The 11460-nt window shown below is 46.9% G+C and overlaps 4 protein-coding genes across 4 annotated transcripts; 2 read left to right on the top strand and 2 right to left on the bottom strand.

Moving 5' to 3' along the window:
- Nucleotides 1-885: 885 nt before the first annotated feature.
- On the bottom strand, nt 886-4345 carry FOMMEDRAFT_168822 (WD40 repeat-like protein; the record flags this gene model as incomplete). Its single annotated transcript, XM_007267697.1, has 6 exons — nt 4209-4345; nt 3914-4153; nt 3349-3855; nt 3239-3280; nt 1275-3188; nt 886-1209 (listed from the first exon to the last, which is right to left on the bottom strand). Exons 2-6 carry the CDS (start codon nt 3983-3985, stop codon nt 886-888), a joined length of 2859 nt encoding a protein of 952 aa, XP_007267759.1. The 5' UTR covers nt 3986-4153; nt 4209-4345.
- Nucleotides 4346-5345: 1000 nt separating this feature from the next.
- FOMMEDRAFT_109644 (scamp-domain-containing protein) lies at nt 5346-7727 on the bottom strand. Its single transcript, XM_007267698.1, has 11 exons — nt 7015-7727; nt 6734-6952; nt 6489-6672; nt 6380-6424; nt 6292-6321; nt 6227-6240; nt 6119-6167; nt 6052-6069; nt 5830-5962; nt 5720-5761; nt 5346-5655 (listed from the first exon to the last, which is right to left on the bottom strand). The coding sequence occupies exons 1-11, from the start codon at nt 7016-7018 to the stop codon at nt 5578-5580; spliced, it is 816 nt and encodes a 271-aa protein (XP_007267760.1). The 5' UTR covers nt 7019-7727; the 3' UTR covers nt 5346-5577.
- A 173-nt stretch (nt 7728-7900) lies between these two features.
- On the top strand, nt 7901-8888 carry FOMMEDRAFT_47707 (barwin-like endoglucanase; the record flags this gene model as incomplete). The annotated part of the gene is made up of 3 exons (XM_007267699.2): nt 7901-8069; nt 8140-8228; nt 8349-8888. Coding segments are annotated over 3 exons (798 nt in total), but the record flags the coding sequence as incomplete, so codon positions are not given.
- A 710-nt stretch (nt 8889-9598) lies between these two features.
- Nucleotides 9599-11220, top strand: FOMMEDRAFT_21084 (NAD-binding protein). Its single transcript, XM_007267700.1, has 4 exons — nt 9599-9796; nt 9961-10335; nt 10401-10616; nt 10678-11220. Exons 1-4 carry the CDS (start codon nt 9757-9759, stop codon nt 11097-11099), a joined length of 1053 nt encoding a protein of 350 aa, XP_007267762.1. The 5' UTR covers nt 9599-9756; the 3' UTR covers nt 11100-11220.
- The last annotated feature ends 240 nt before the right edge of the window (nt 11221-11460 follow it).

Raw genomic sequence — 11460 nt, forward strand, 5'->3', positions numbered from 1 at the left:
CCTAACCACGTCCCATCTGTATAATTGGGGGTCCGCTTTTCGGTTGTGAGACGCGGTCGAGCGGACTTTGAAAATTTGCCATTTTAAGCCGAAATGTGGTGATCAAAGTGTCCGCCTTGCTTATACTTAATTGAAAAATCAGTAGTCATAACAAAATCAATATTAAAAGAGTATATCGATACATGTTATACTTATTAATACAATTCATGTGTTATACTTGAGAGAAATGTTATACAGAAATTTATTTGGCTAAAGTAAAGTGTAAGCTACAAGTGAATCAGTAGTGATCAGCAGTCTATTGCAAAGGAACGACGCGAGTGTGACAAAATATCAGCCAAATTCTCTGTGACAATGTGTGACTACAGCCATTCTGGCCTCATTCTTTATTTCATTCCTCATGCAGAGGTCAGTTAATTCACACAAAAACATTACTATAAATCAAAATAAATCATTATTAAAAGATTTACAGAAGGATTTTGTCAGAAGAAAATTATTGCTCAAGATATAGTTGATTTGGAGTGTAAAACAGTTATATTTTAGCTAGTTTCTAATAAAATCAAAATTCCTTCTGTAAAAAGTTTCTTTATCATCTTTTTAATACTATTCATATTTTTTTGTCAATTTAAAATACATGTGGGGAGCAGAAAATCTTTTCTACAAGGACAATTTTAACCCGGACACTTGTCTATCAGTTTACTGCTTAGTTTGCCGCTTAGTTTGGTAAGTTTTTAAACTCCGCAGGACCGCGCGTCAATAGGGAAAAGCGGACCCCCACTGTATAGTAAATAAGTATAGAATACTGTGCGGCCGCTATTGCAGGAGTTCCTAAAGTAAAGATACGACGCAAACCAAAATATATGGAAGATGCGATCTAATCTTGTATCTTCACGAAGTCCATGAGGCACCATGTGATAGTTTTGACCAATCAATCCTCACGCGACGTCCGGATGCACTACGTGGAAGGGTATAAAGTCTCATATCACAAACGCCATTCCGATATTCGTGAGGCACCCACAACAGAAGACCTCCATCCGAGGTCCGAATCCATCCGTCAGTTGGAATGGAAGGGGGAATACGCAAAAGGGTGCTATCATCAATAGCATTGGATACGACATACTTGCCATCTCGTGAGAATCCAATTAGGGCATCTTGATATTCATGCAACCCTCTCGCAAAATCATGACGAGTGGCATCCCAGATACGGATGGTCTTGTCAAGAGATCCAGAGGCGAAGTGACGACCATCGGGCGAATACACAACAGAAATAATCCAACCTTCATGCCCTCGAAGTGGTTCGCCAATAGCAGCTGAGTCTCGGCGTTCCAGATGACGATAGTGCCATCATGAGACCCAGAGACGATGCGACATCCATCTGGTGAATATCCAACAGAGTTAACTGGTCCTTCGTGTCCGCAAAGTGGCTCACCAACAGAAGCACCGGTTTCAGAATCCCAGATACGGATGGTCTCATCATAAGATCCAGAAACAACGTAACGTCCGTCTGGCGAATAGTCAATGGAATAGACCGAATCATCATGCCCACGAAGTGGACCACTAATCAGAGCACCTGTCTGAGCATCCCAGATGCGGATTGTCTCGTCGGAAGAACCGGAAACGATGCAACGTCCATCCGGAGAATATTTAACACAATGAACCTGTTCTTCATGCCCTCGAAGTGGTTCACCGATTGGAAAACATGTCTCGGCGTCCCAGATACGGACCGTCCAGTCAGAAGACCCGGAGACAATGCGACGTCCGTCTGGTGAATATTCTACGGACCGGACCGAATCTCTATGCCCTCGAAGTGGTCCGGAGATGGGAGCACCTGTCTCGGCATCCCAGATGCGGATGGTCTTATCATCAGACCCAGAAACGATGTGACGTCCGTCTGGCGAATATCCAACGGAACGGATTAAATCTTCATGTCCCTGAAGTGGTCCAGCAATGGGAGCGCCCGTCCCAGCATCCCAGATGCAAATGGTCCTGTCCTCGGACCCGGAAACGATGCGACGCCCGTCCGGCGAATACCCAACGGAACGGACCGAATCTTTGTGCCCCCTACGCGGTTCAGTTATGGGAGCCCCAGCCTCAGCATCCCAGATGCGGATGGTCTTGTCGTGAGACCCAGAGATAATGTGACGTCCGTCTGGAGAATATCCAACGGAACTGATATAATCTCCATGCCCTCGAAGTGGTCCGCAGCGAGGCGTACCTGTCTCAGCATTCCAAATGCGCACGGTCTCGTCGTAAGACCCGGAGACAATCCAGCGTCCGTCTGGGTAATATCCAACGGAATTGACCCAAGATTCATGTCCCCAGAGTGGTTCACCGATGGGATCACCTGTCTCAGCATTCCAGATGCGAATGGTTCCGTCACCACACCCGGAGATGATGCAACGTCCGTCTGGCGAATATGCAACGGAGTTAACCAATTGTTCATGCCCTCGAAATGGTTTACTGATGGAGACACCTGTCTTGGCATCCCAAATACGGATCGTTTTGTCACCAGACCCAGAGACGATACAACGACCGTCTGGAGAATATCCAACGGAACGGACCGAATCCCTGTGCCCTCGAAGTGGTTTAGTGACGGGAGAACCTGTCTCAGCATCCCAGATGCGTATGGTCTTGTCAGAAGATCCAGAAGCAATGTGACGTCCGTCTGGGGAATATCTAACGGAGATAACCCAGGATTCATGCCCTCGAATCGGCTCGCAGACAGAAGCACCCGACTCAGTATCCCAGATGCGGATGGTGTAATCCTTAGACCCGGAGACGATGCGACGTCCTTCCGGAGAATACCCGACGGAAAGAACTGAAGACTCATGCCCTTGAAGTGATTCACCGATAGATACGCCTGTCTCAGCATCCCAGATGTGGATGATGTTGTCTAATGAACCGGAGGCAACCTGACGTCCATCCGGAGAATATGCAATCGAGTATACCCCTGAATCTGCTGACAGTGTACGCAGCGCGGCTGGCCAGCGCTCTTCGAGCCCTTCAAGAACCAATTGTCCGTTGCTAAATTTCCGGTGCTGTGATTCTGCAATAACAGACTTGGAAGGCGCCCAGGGTAATGCTGAAATATACACATGCGGAGCACTGATTGCTATCGGTTCATGAAAAGCCATCACGAAGCGGTATAAATCCGTCGTAACGTCGCGCAGTGCCTCATCTGCGTGTATGGTCTTTGGCAATTCGTTAGATACAAGCTATGAGTACTTTGTGCAATATGGACCTTGACCAAACGCGGAAGATCCCGTAGAATTGATGTCGCCTTCTTCAGCTCAGACATGAGGCTCAATACCTCTAGCCAATATAATGACTTCGTGGTGCAAAATGCGTTACGAAGTTTCCGCTGTATGGTGCTTCGCACGGCTCATCGACTCGAGCCCTCGATAGGTGATCCAGCCAGTACAGGCAGCTGTATTGTAACTCATGGGGAATAAACTTGCGAATTCGATCTGCGAGGTCGCGAACTTTGCCATTCGGCAAATAAGAGGTTTCCAGATTACAAATATTGAATTTGAGTCCGGATACCAAAATGTCGAGACACCCCTCCGCCATTTTCATGTCCAATACTGAACTCTCGAGCCAATAATCTCTTGCCCGTTCCTGACTACTGACAAAGTCCAGGAATGACGGATGACAGGTACGGATAACACCTGTCTGAGGTTCCACAGTAATCACTGAGCCCAATTTTTGCAAAGTTTCGATTAGCTCCTCCAGTTCGAACTCGGAAGGAATTAAGGCATGCAACGCCTTCACTGGAAGTGGTCTGTTCCTCGACGTTACAAAAACAAACCCAATTAGCAATCGTATCGTGCCCAACCGGTCGTCGCCGAAAGGATGAGCCTACGAGAAATACCTGATTGATTAGTCATAGGAACTGTAATGCGAACTTCATGCTTACCTCGAAGCCAACTAACCCGAACTTCAGTACAAGATCGAAATACCCGAGAACTTTGTCCATCTTCTCTAGCATAGATATCTTCGTTGAGAGTGCAGACACAGCCTTGTTGGCAAGTAATCGCGCAACATTGACGCACTGTAGGAATGCTCATGAATTGCTGCTATATACTGTATGAATCACGCTTTCGTGCGTTTCCCGAGACTCCGAATGTCAATTTTATGGTAATGCCGTGATTCACATCTGAATATGTACATTCGTCAGCTTTCTACATGCTGCTCTAGATGGAGCAAAATACCAGATTGATGGGCCGTGTCGTTTTCACGGAAATCAGTCGAACCAAAGTCTAATTGCAATTTAGCAGTCCAAGCTCTTCTGAGTGTGTTACCGGAGCTTTGGAGTTGCACCATAGCCATGCTCGGGGATTTTATATATCTCATAAACACAGTTGATTAGCGCGGCCAACAATATATGGGTCGGGACTCTATACATTTCGCAGTTCCACTGTAGAGTTTCTGTTTCACCGAATACCTTCGATTCGTACCACGTCTTCATTTCATCTTTGAGCTTGATTTGAAGTTTGCAGTTTGGACGTGTTCGAGTGAAGTCGACCGTAATCTCTATGAAAACAGTTATAATGAGTGTCTGACAGCACCGACGATAGCTTTACTTACCCTTCAAGTAGAGAAACCTGCATCGTTGGTCGAGCTCAGAATTGACCTTCTCCCAATATGCATGACTCGCTCACCGACTGTCATTAATATCATTCGTAACAGAATTTGAGCTAGCGTGCGTCGAAGTCATGATGGATTGCAATGGCTAACAGCAGGAGATAAGAGGGAGACAAGCGACTCGCAATATCGTGATTGTGGCAGTGGTAGTCGGATTTATCCGCTCTTCAAAGCTAAATAATGAGAGGAGATAACGGAGATTCAATTCTGAATGTAATTCCAATGACTTGATCATGTTGTTACTTACATTCCACTCAAAAGTCCACAGCCTGAGCCTGTAATAATCGATTGGCAGAATTTGTGGCACGGAATCGCATGGACCAATGTAATGATTCACAAATGATTGTAGACCGTAGACTTTGTAGCCTTCAACGTATTGTCGTTATTATACCCGTTAATATGTAGTGACTTACTGGTACTCGGATCTAGCAAGACTGCTCCAGAAGCTGTCCATAATACAGCATAATTACAGAGCCTTGGTTATTCACTGTTGGCAGATTTTTTTTTGAATGGCTTTTTGCCTAGTTGAATGACACTGACAAGTACTTATGCACTCGAATCAGTATTGTGAGTGTCTGGGATTCAATAGTAATCTTGCTAGACGTCATCGATGAGTACTTATGCATTGGAATTAGTATTGTTTGGTATATTGCATTACTGTGCAAGTATTTTTCTCCATGCAAGAACGAAGTCGTTAATAATGGTATTGCATAAGTACCAACACAACAAAGATAAGATACGAAAATGTCCATCAGTGGTACGTCATGAAAAAAACGCATCGGCCTTCCCTGTCAGCCCGTCGTCTCCCCATTGCATCACATATTGTATATACACGGAGACGTAGCTCAAACGGGGGTGGGGGCCAAGTCAGATTGAGAAAATCGAACGTCAGAATGCGGAGAGTGATGAGAAAATCGAGAGATCATGCAAGTAGTTCTAGTTCGTTGTTGACGAAGACTGCTTGCTACCAAAGAGCTGGCGTTTGGCCCAGTGAGTCGCGAGCTCTGTCTTTGCCTATTATCACAATTGACTCATTAGTCACAGAAGTGATGTTACGGTTTACAAGGTCTAGACATACATTATCCAGGGTATGTCCTTGCGCATTGTGGTGCTTCCAGATCTAAAATGGAACATTGACGCGTGAGTAGTGATACCAGATACCGAATATACAAATGGGTAGACACGCACCTGTTGATAGTAGAAAGCATTTCCAAGACCTTGGACAGTCCATCCAAGCGTCGCGATCGTTCCGAATACACCGGCAGCAATATGACCATTCACGTACATCTGGATCATCTGAATGAACCCAGCGGAGCCCGTCCTATTTGAGCGGGGGAAGGCAGGCCATAAGGAAATTCACAAAAATATGTCAGTAAAACTGGGCCTGTAAAGGAAGTAAAATGGACAGACCCTGGGATGCCTAGTATCCTGGAAACAAGCGTCAGACGCGTTCACAGAATAGATGGAAAGAACGTACATGTAGATTGAAAATACAAGGTGCCAACCACAGAAAAAGAAAAAGAAGTCTACGAAGGGAGTTTAGTCTGGATAAGACGTTATGGTTTTGCGCAGAGATATGACGCACAGTAGTAAAGTGCTTGTTCCTGAACAGACAGTTAATTTGCGTCTCAAGAAACGGGAGGGGAGCACTGTACCTTCATGTACGCGTTATATATTGGTCTTAAAAGTACATTAGTACTAGTAAGAGGTAAGGCGAAGAGAAGAATGCGACTTCTACCTGTACCACAAAAGGAAAGACAGAATGCCAATAACGAAAATGTACCTGTCAAACAGCGTGAATGTGGTGTATTCAGATGTTACTCAATGACACCAATGACATCGCGTACCCTATGCTGGAGCCAAGATCTCGTCCACCATCACTTGAACCGGCAAGTAGAATGAATATGCAGGCGATCATATTGACGATGAGAGTAGCTCCAAGGATGAGCCAGAGATAATACAAGTGGTACATTAGGGGCTGAGAGTCGGTCGGAATTTCGTCTGAGATTTCGTGATATATCAGAGGAAAGACTAATAAACATGAGTTCAGCACGATGTCATGATGCGCAAGAATAAGTCCGAAATTCCGTACAGAACGGCCAGTTGTTCTTCCTTGGTCGCATATTTTGCTGTTGTCGTTCCAGATCCCGCTGTCGCGCATCGAGTTCCTGAGCACGTCGGTTCAGCTCTGCTTCCCTAGCTGCAACTGATGCATCTTGTGCCGGCGCTGCAGCCTGGTCGTCCGGATGGTCGAAAGGGTTCTCGTCGAGCGAGTGAGTTGACGCGAACGGGTTCTCTAGTGGCGCGTTATCTGCCGAGACAACAGAATGTAAGCTTACGCTTGCAAAAGAGTGATAGTAATATCGTGCTTACTCATTTGGGCGTCGTGGTAAGATGAACGAGTAGTGTGAGTGTCTGCTGAGCGCGCTGAGCAACGACCAGATGCCTTCGTGTCCGTGACAACGTGCCCATGTGACGCTGAGAATGACTGTGACAACGTTTATTACATAATCATACTGCGGTCTTTAGAGATTGATCGGGCTTTCCGTTACGCCGTGCCTCCGACCGATGTGGGAATCAATTAAATTGATATTTCCTAGGCCGCTCAGTCGGCGACTCGGCGCCAGTGCGATCTTCAGGTCGAAATCATCTCCATTTGCTCCCTTCAACTGATAGCATGTCAACGAGCAAGTTACAGGTGTGCCGAGCAAGTAAACATCAAGACAGCCATCTTGCATGCAGAAGGACGTGGGCGGGCTCAACGACGATGACGGCGCAACTGCTGTCCTACGTCCAGCGCGGAAATTGAAGACCACCGCGAGAACAGAGAAGAAGGGATGCATCGTTTCAGTGCATGATGGGCACGTGTGTCCGTAATTTGATGTCCGATTATGGAACATCTAATTTTAGGAGCGCATACAAATACGGCTCCCGCGCAGGCTGTCCTCCCTGGTGTTTTCCCACCTTTTCTTTCTCCCATCCATCTACCCCCTTCCCTACTGCGCCCCTTCTTTGGTGAGTGCTTGTGCCTCTTCTCTTTGCTTTCGTACGGTCTTCGCACTAATAAGCGTCATTCCCTGCCAGCGCATTCCTTCCTAGCTTTCCTTCAAGTAGTCGCTCTCTTGCACTTACTGTCCTTTCATCGGTACTTCTCACTGAACGACCCGATCATACACTCTCTTGCAAGTTCTATCGTTAAGCGCAAGCGAAAGACATAATGTTCGTTTCTACCAAGGCAGTTTTCACCGTTATCGCAGTTGCTGCGGCCGTATCCGCGCGCGTTGTTCCCCGTAAGTCTCCTCCAGCGGGATGGTGGACCGAAGGTCTCGAGGATTACAATGCGTATCACACTCGTTACCTCGCGCTTGGCTGCCAGAACTTCCATGGCCAGGCGTTCTTTGACCAATGCTGCCATCCGCTCAAGGTCAGTGATCTATGTCATGACAAGCGACTCAGTTCGGTTCCCTGACAGGCAACTGCATTTACTTATCCAGAAAGACGAGACTCTTGAAACGGCTCGCCCACCCCAGTGCATTCCCTCGGCATCTGCGTCTGCGTCTGCTTCCCTTGCCGAGCCTACTTCGACCGTTACTACCCCGGATGATGAACCTCCGACCTCGGTGACTGCATCAGCTTCTGGTGCTTCGTCTCCCACTCCCGTTTCGAACGTCTCATCTGGCGACGATTCTTGTGATGCTGATGACGAGGATGATGGAGATGACGATGACGACGAGGACTGCGAGGACGATGGTGATGACAATAACTCATCCGCCGTCTCGGTGCCGTCTTCCACCAAGGCTCCCGAACCTAAGTCGACACCTGCGCCATCTCCCGCCCAACCCTCCTCTTCAAAGAGCTCTTCCCAGGCATCGAGCACTAAGACGTCGTCCTCTGCTAAATCATCACCCACATCGTCATCCTCGGGTAATGTCAATACCGGTGGCTTCGCTACTTTCTACCTCCAGAATGGTAACCAGGGAGCGTGCGGATATGAGGTGTTCGACGATTCAGCGCTCATCGCCGCGATTGACGCTCAGCGCTACGGTGACACTGGCGTTGTCTCTGATCTTTGCGGGAAAATGGTGAAGATCACGAACACGGATAACAACAAGCAGGTCACCGTGAAGATCGTGGATGCCTGCCCGACGTGTGAGAATGGGAACAGCATCGATCTCAGCACGGGCGCGTTTGACCAGATCGCCGACCCCTCGACCGGCATTGTCCCTATCTCCTGGGAATTTGTCTAGAACCTTCGAGCTTTCGATTGCTTCCCTCCTCGCCTTTCCCCCACTTTCCTTCCTGTTCCGGGTTTTTTGCTCTATTTCATTTTTGGTCAATTTGCTCTCCAATTCTCCTTCGTACGGTGCGAGCTGTCCGTACACTTCTTTCCTCAATGCGCCTTGTTGCGCAAGGTGTAAATAAGGGACATGTCCCTATCTACGAATTCATGCGCATGCGCTGCCGAGTTGCGTTCCTGCCTTTCTCACCTCTCTACTTGATGTATCTGTTGTGCCCTGCCTTTCTTGAAGGTTACGCGCTAGCGAGACCTGTGGTCCTGTGTCGGTCGTGTAACAAATAAATGCGATTCCAATTGCTCAAAATAAAGTGCAAACTGCGATTTGCGTGAATGTGAATGGTAATAATGGCTTTGTACCTATTGCGAGATTCCTATGCTTGAATTTGTACGACACATCTGGTGTGTGCAAATAAAAAAAGTTGTCACTCGAAAGTAACATGGCTTCTGTGAATGTGAGCATAACGTCCGTTCTGCTTCATCCATGTAAAAAAACTATTTGTGGTTTATTACAAGATGACTTGTTTATCAGTTATAATGTGTCCCTTGCATTGAATAACAATTTCAATAAAGTTTATTGAATTGAATAAAGGTTTATAGCCCGGACTCAGCCGGATCGACGAAAACAATGGAGATGCATCCGAAACTCGGCTCTTTCGGAATCTACATTCGTCAACCTCTCCAACCTAGATGACTATAGACTATTACTAGTATCAAAGCTGCAACGCGAAGCCTCCAAGAAGACAGACTGCTTTCTGACGTGAACTATACTTTATAATAAATAAAATTCAGGCTCGCGTCAGGATAAAGTAAGCACAGTCATGCAGAATATCCTCGTCGTTGGAGGGAATGGATTCATTGGTACGCCCTCTTGTCATTCATGAGATGCACTGCTCTAATAATAATTTGGCTATTTTTCTCTCTCTATAATGTGCTTCATGTGTTCCGGAATGGACGCGTTTGGAATGCGCAAATTCTCCCTTGCATCATGGATACCGCGGTTTGACGACGTTCGAATGAAATAGGCTCAGCAGTATGCAAAGCCGCTCTCGCACGCGGAATGCGAGTGACGAGTCTCAGTTCCTCTGGACGACCATTTCGTACACCAAAGGGACATTCACCGGCGTGGACAGAACGTGTCCAATGGTGTGCTGGAGATGCCTTACGACCACACGATTATACCCGTTTGCTAGATGGGAAAACGGCGGTTGTACATACGCTAGGCGTGTTGTTCGAAAGTGGGAGTAGTGAAGGAGGATATAAGCAGGCGTTGAGAAGAAGTGATCCGTTGGCATTCGCAGGTGCTGTGATTAGTGGTGTTTCGAGTTCGATATTTGGAGGTGGACGGAATCCGCTTGATGAAGGTGGAGGAGAGTACGAGAGGATAAATCGCGGTTCAGGTTCGTGTTCCCTCCCCTTCAAGTTCATCACTGAAATCTAATAATCGTGCTTTAACGAATAATAGCTCTGACCGTCTGCTCCACATTTACCACCAGTGCTCCTCCAGAGACCACTCAGCAGCAGCAGGGACGAAGGCGCTCATTCATCTACCTTTCGGCAGAGGATATCTTTCGACCAGTAGTTCCTTCACGCTACATCGAGACGAAGCGCGATGCGGAGCGTGGTATTGCAGGGATGTTAAGTGATAAACCAGACTTACGATCTGTGTTTGTGCGACCAAGTACGCGTTTATTCAGCAATCTAGCATGAAAGAAATAGTGCTGACCTTTACCCTATGACAGGTCTCGTTTATCACTCGCATTTCCGCCCATTAACGACACCCATAGCAACATTACTCGACTTATCGGCAACCGTACATCGTAGTGTACCAGATGATGTACCGACACCTGCAACTATTCTCCGAGCGATCTCTTCGTCATCATCCGCTTCTCGAAAATCGTCTCCAGATGATAACCAAGCTGACTTGACTCCGGGCTCTCTAGCTCCATCACCACTTTCCTCAATTGCAAACGCGTTGACCGTACCGCCGATTCATGTCGACCATGTTGCTGAGGCGATTATACACGCTATTGAGGATGATTCAATTGAAGGTGTATTGGACGTGCATCGGATGCGTGAAGTTATTGGGTGGGTGGACAAGGGTCGAGGAGTAGATAGAAGCGGGCAATCAAGTGGAGACAAGACTGTTCATGAGCGTAGTTGAAGATCAATGCGTCTGCGCGAGACGCTTCGCACAAAATAGGACAGGGGATGACGATTTTTGCATGCTCTAACTTATCTCTCCTTACATCGTAGGCCCTTTTTTAATTAATTTTACTTCAAGCAAAGCCCAAGTTTCAAACAACTCATCGTTATGACGTCGCAAGTATTACATAACCATATGGTTTCGTGCGTTCCTCTTTACGGGAAATCTCGGGAACCGGATTTAGTACGGATACAATCAGCATTTAAAATGCAAAAAAATAACATATGTATCCGGATTAGTTCAGACTGCGGATGTCAGTCATGTTAGCCAGCTGAAATGGCTCATCAAAATTATTTTTCTTGAATAAACCTAAAACAGT

Source organism: Fomitiporia mediterranea, assembly GCF_000271605.1.
Source record: "Fomitiporia mediterranea MF3/22 unplaced genomic scaffold FOMMEscaffold_7, whole genome shotgun sequence".
In the NCBI taxonomy this organism is placed as follows: domain Eukaryota; kingdom Fungi; phylum Basidiomycota; class Agaricomycetes; order Hymenochaetales; family Hymenochaetaceae; genus Fomitiporia; species Fomitiporia mediterranea.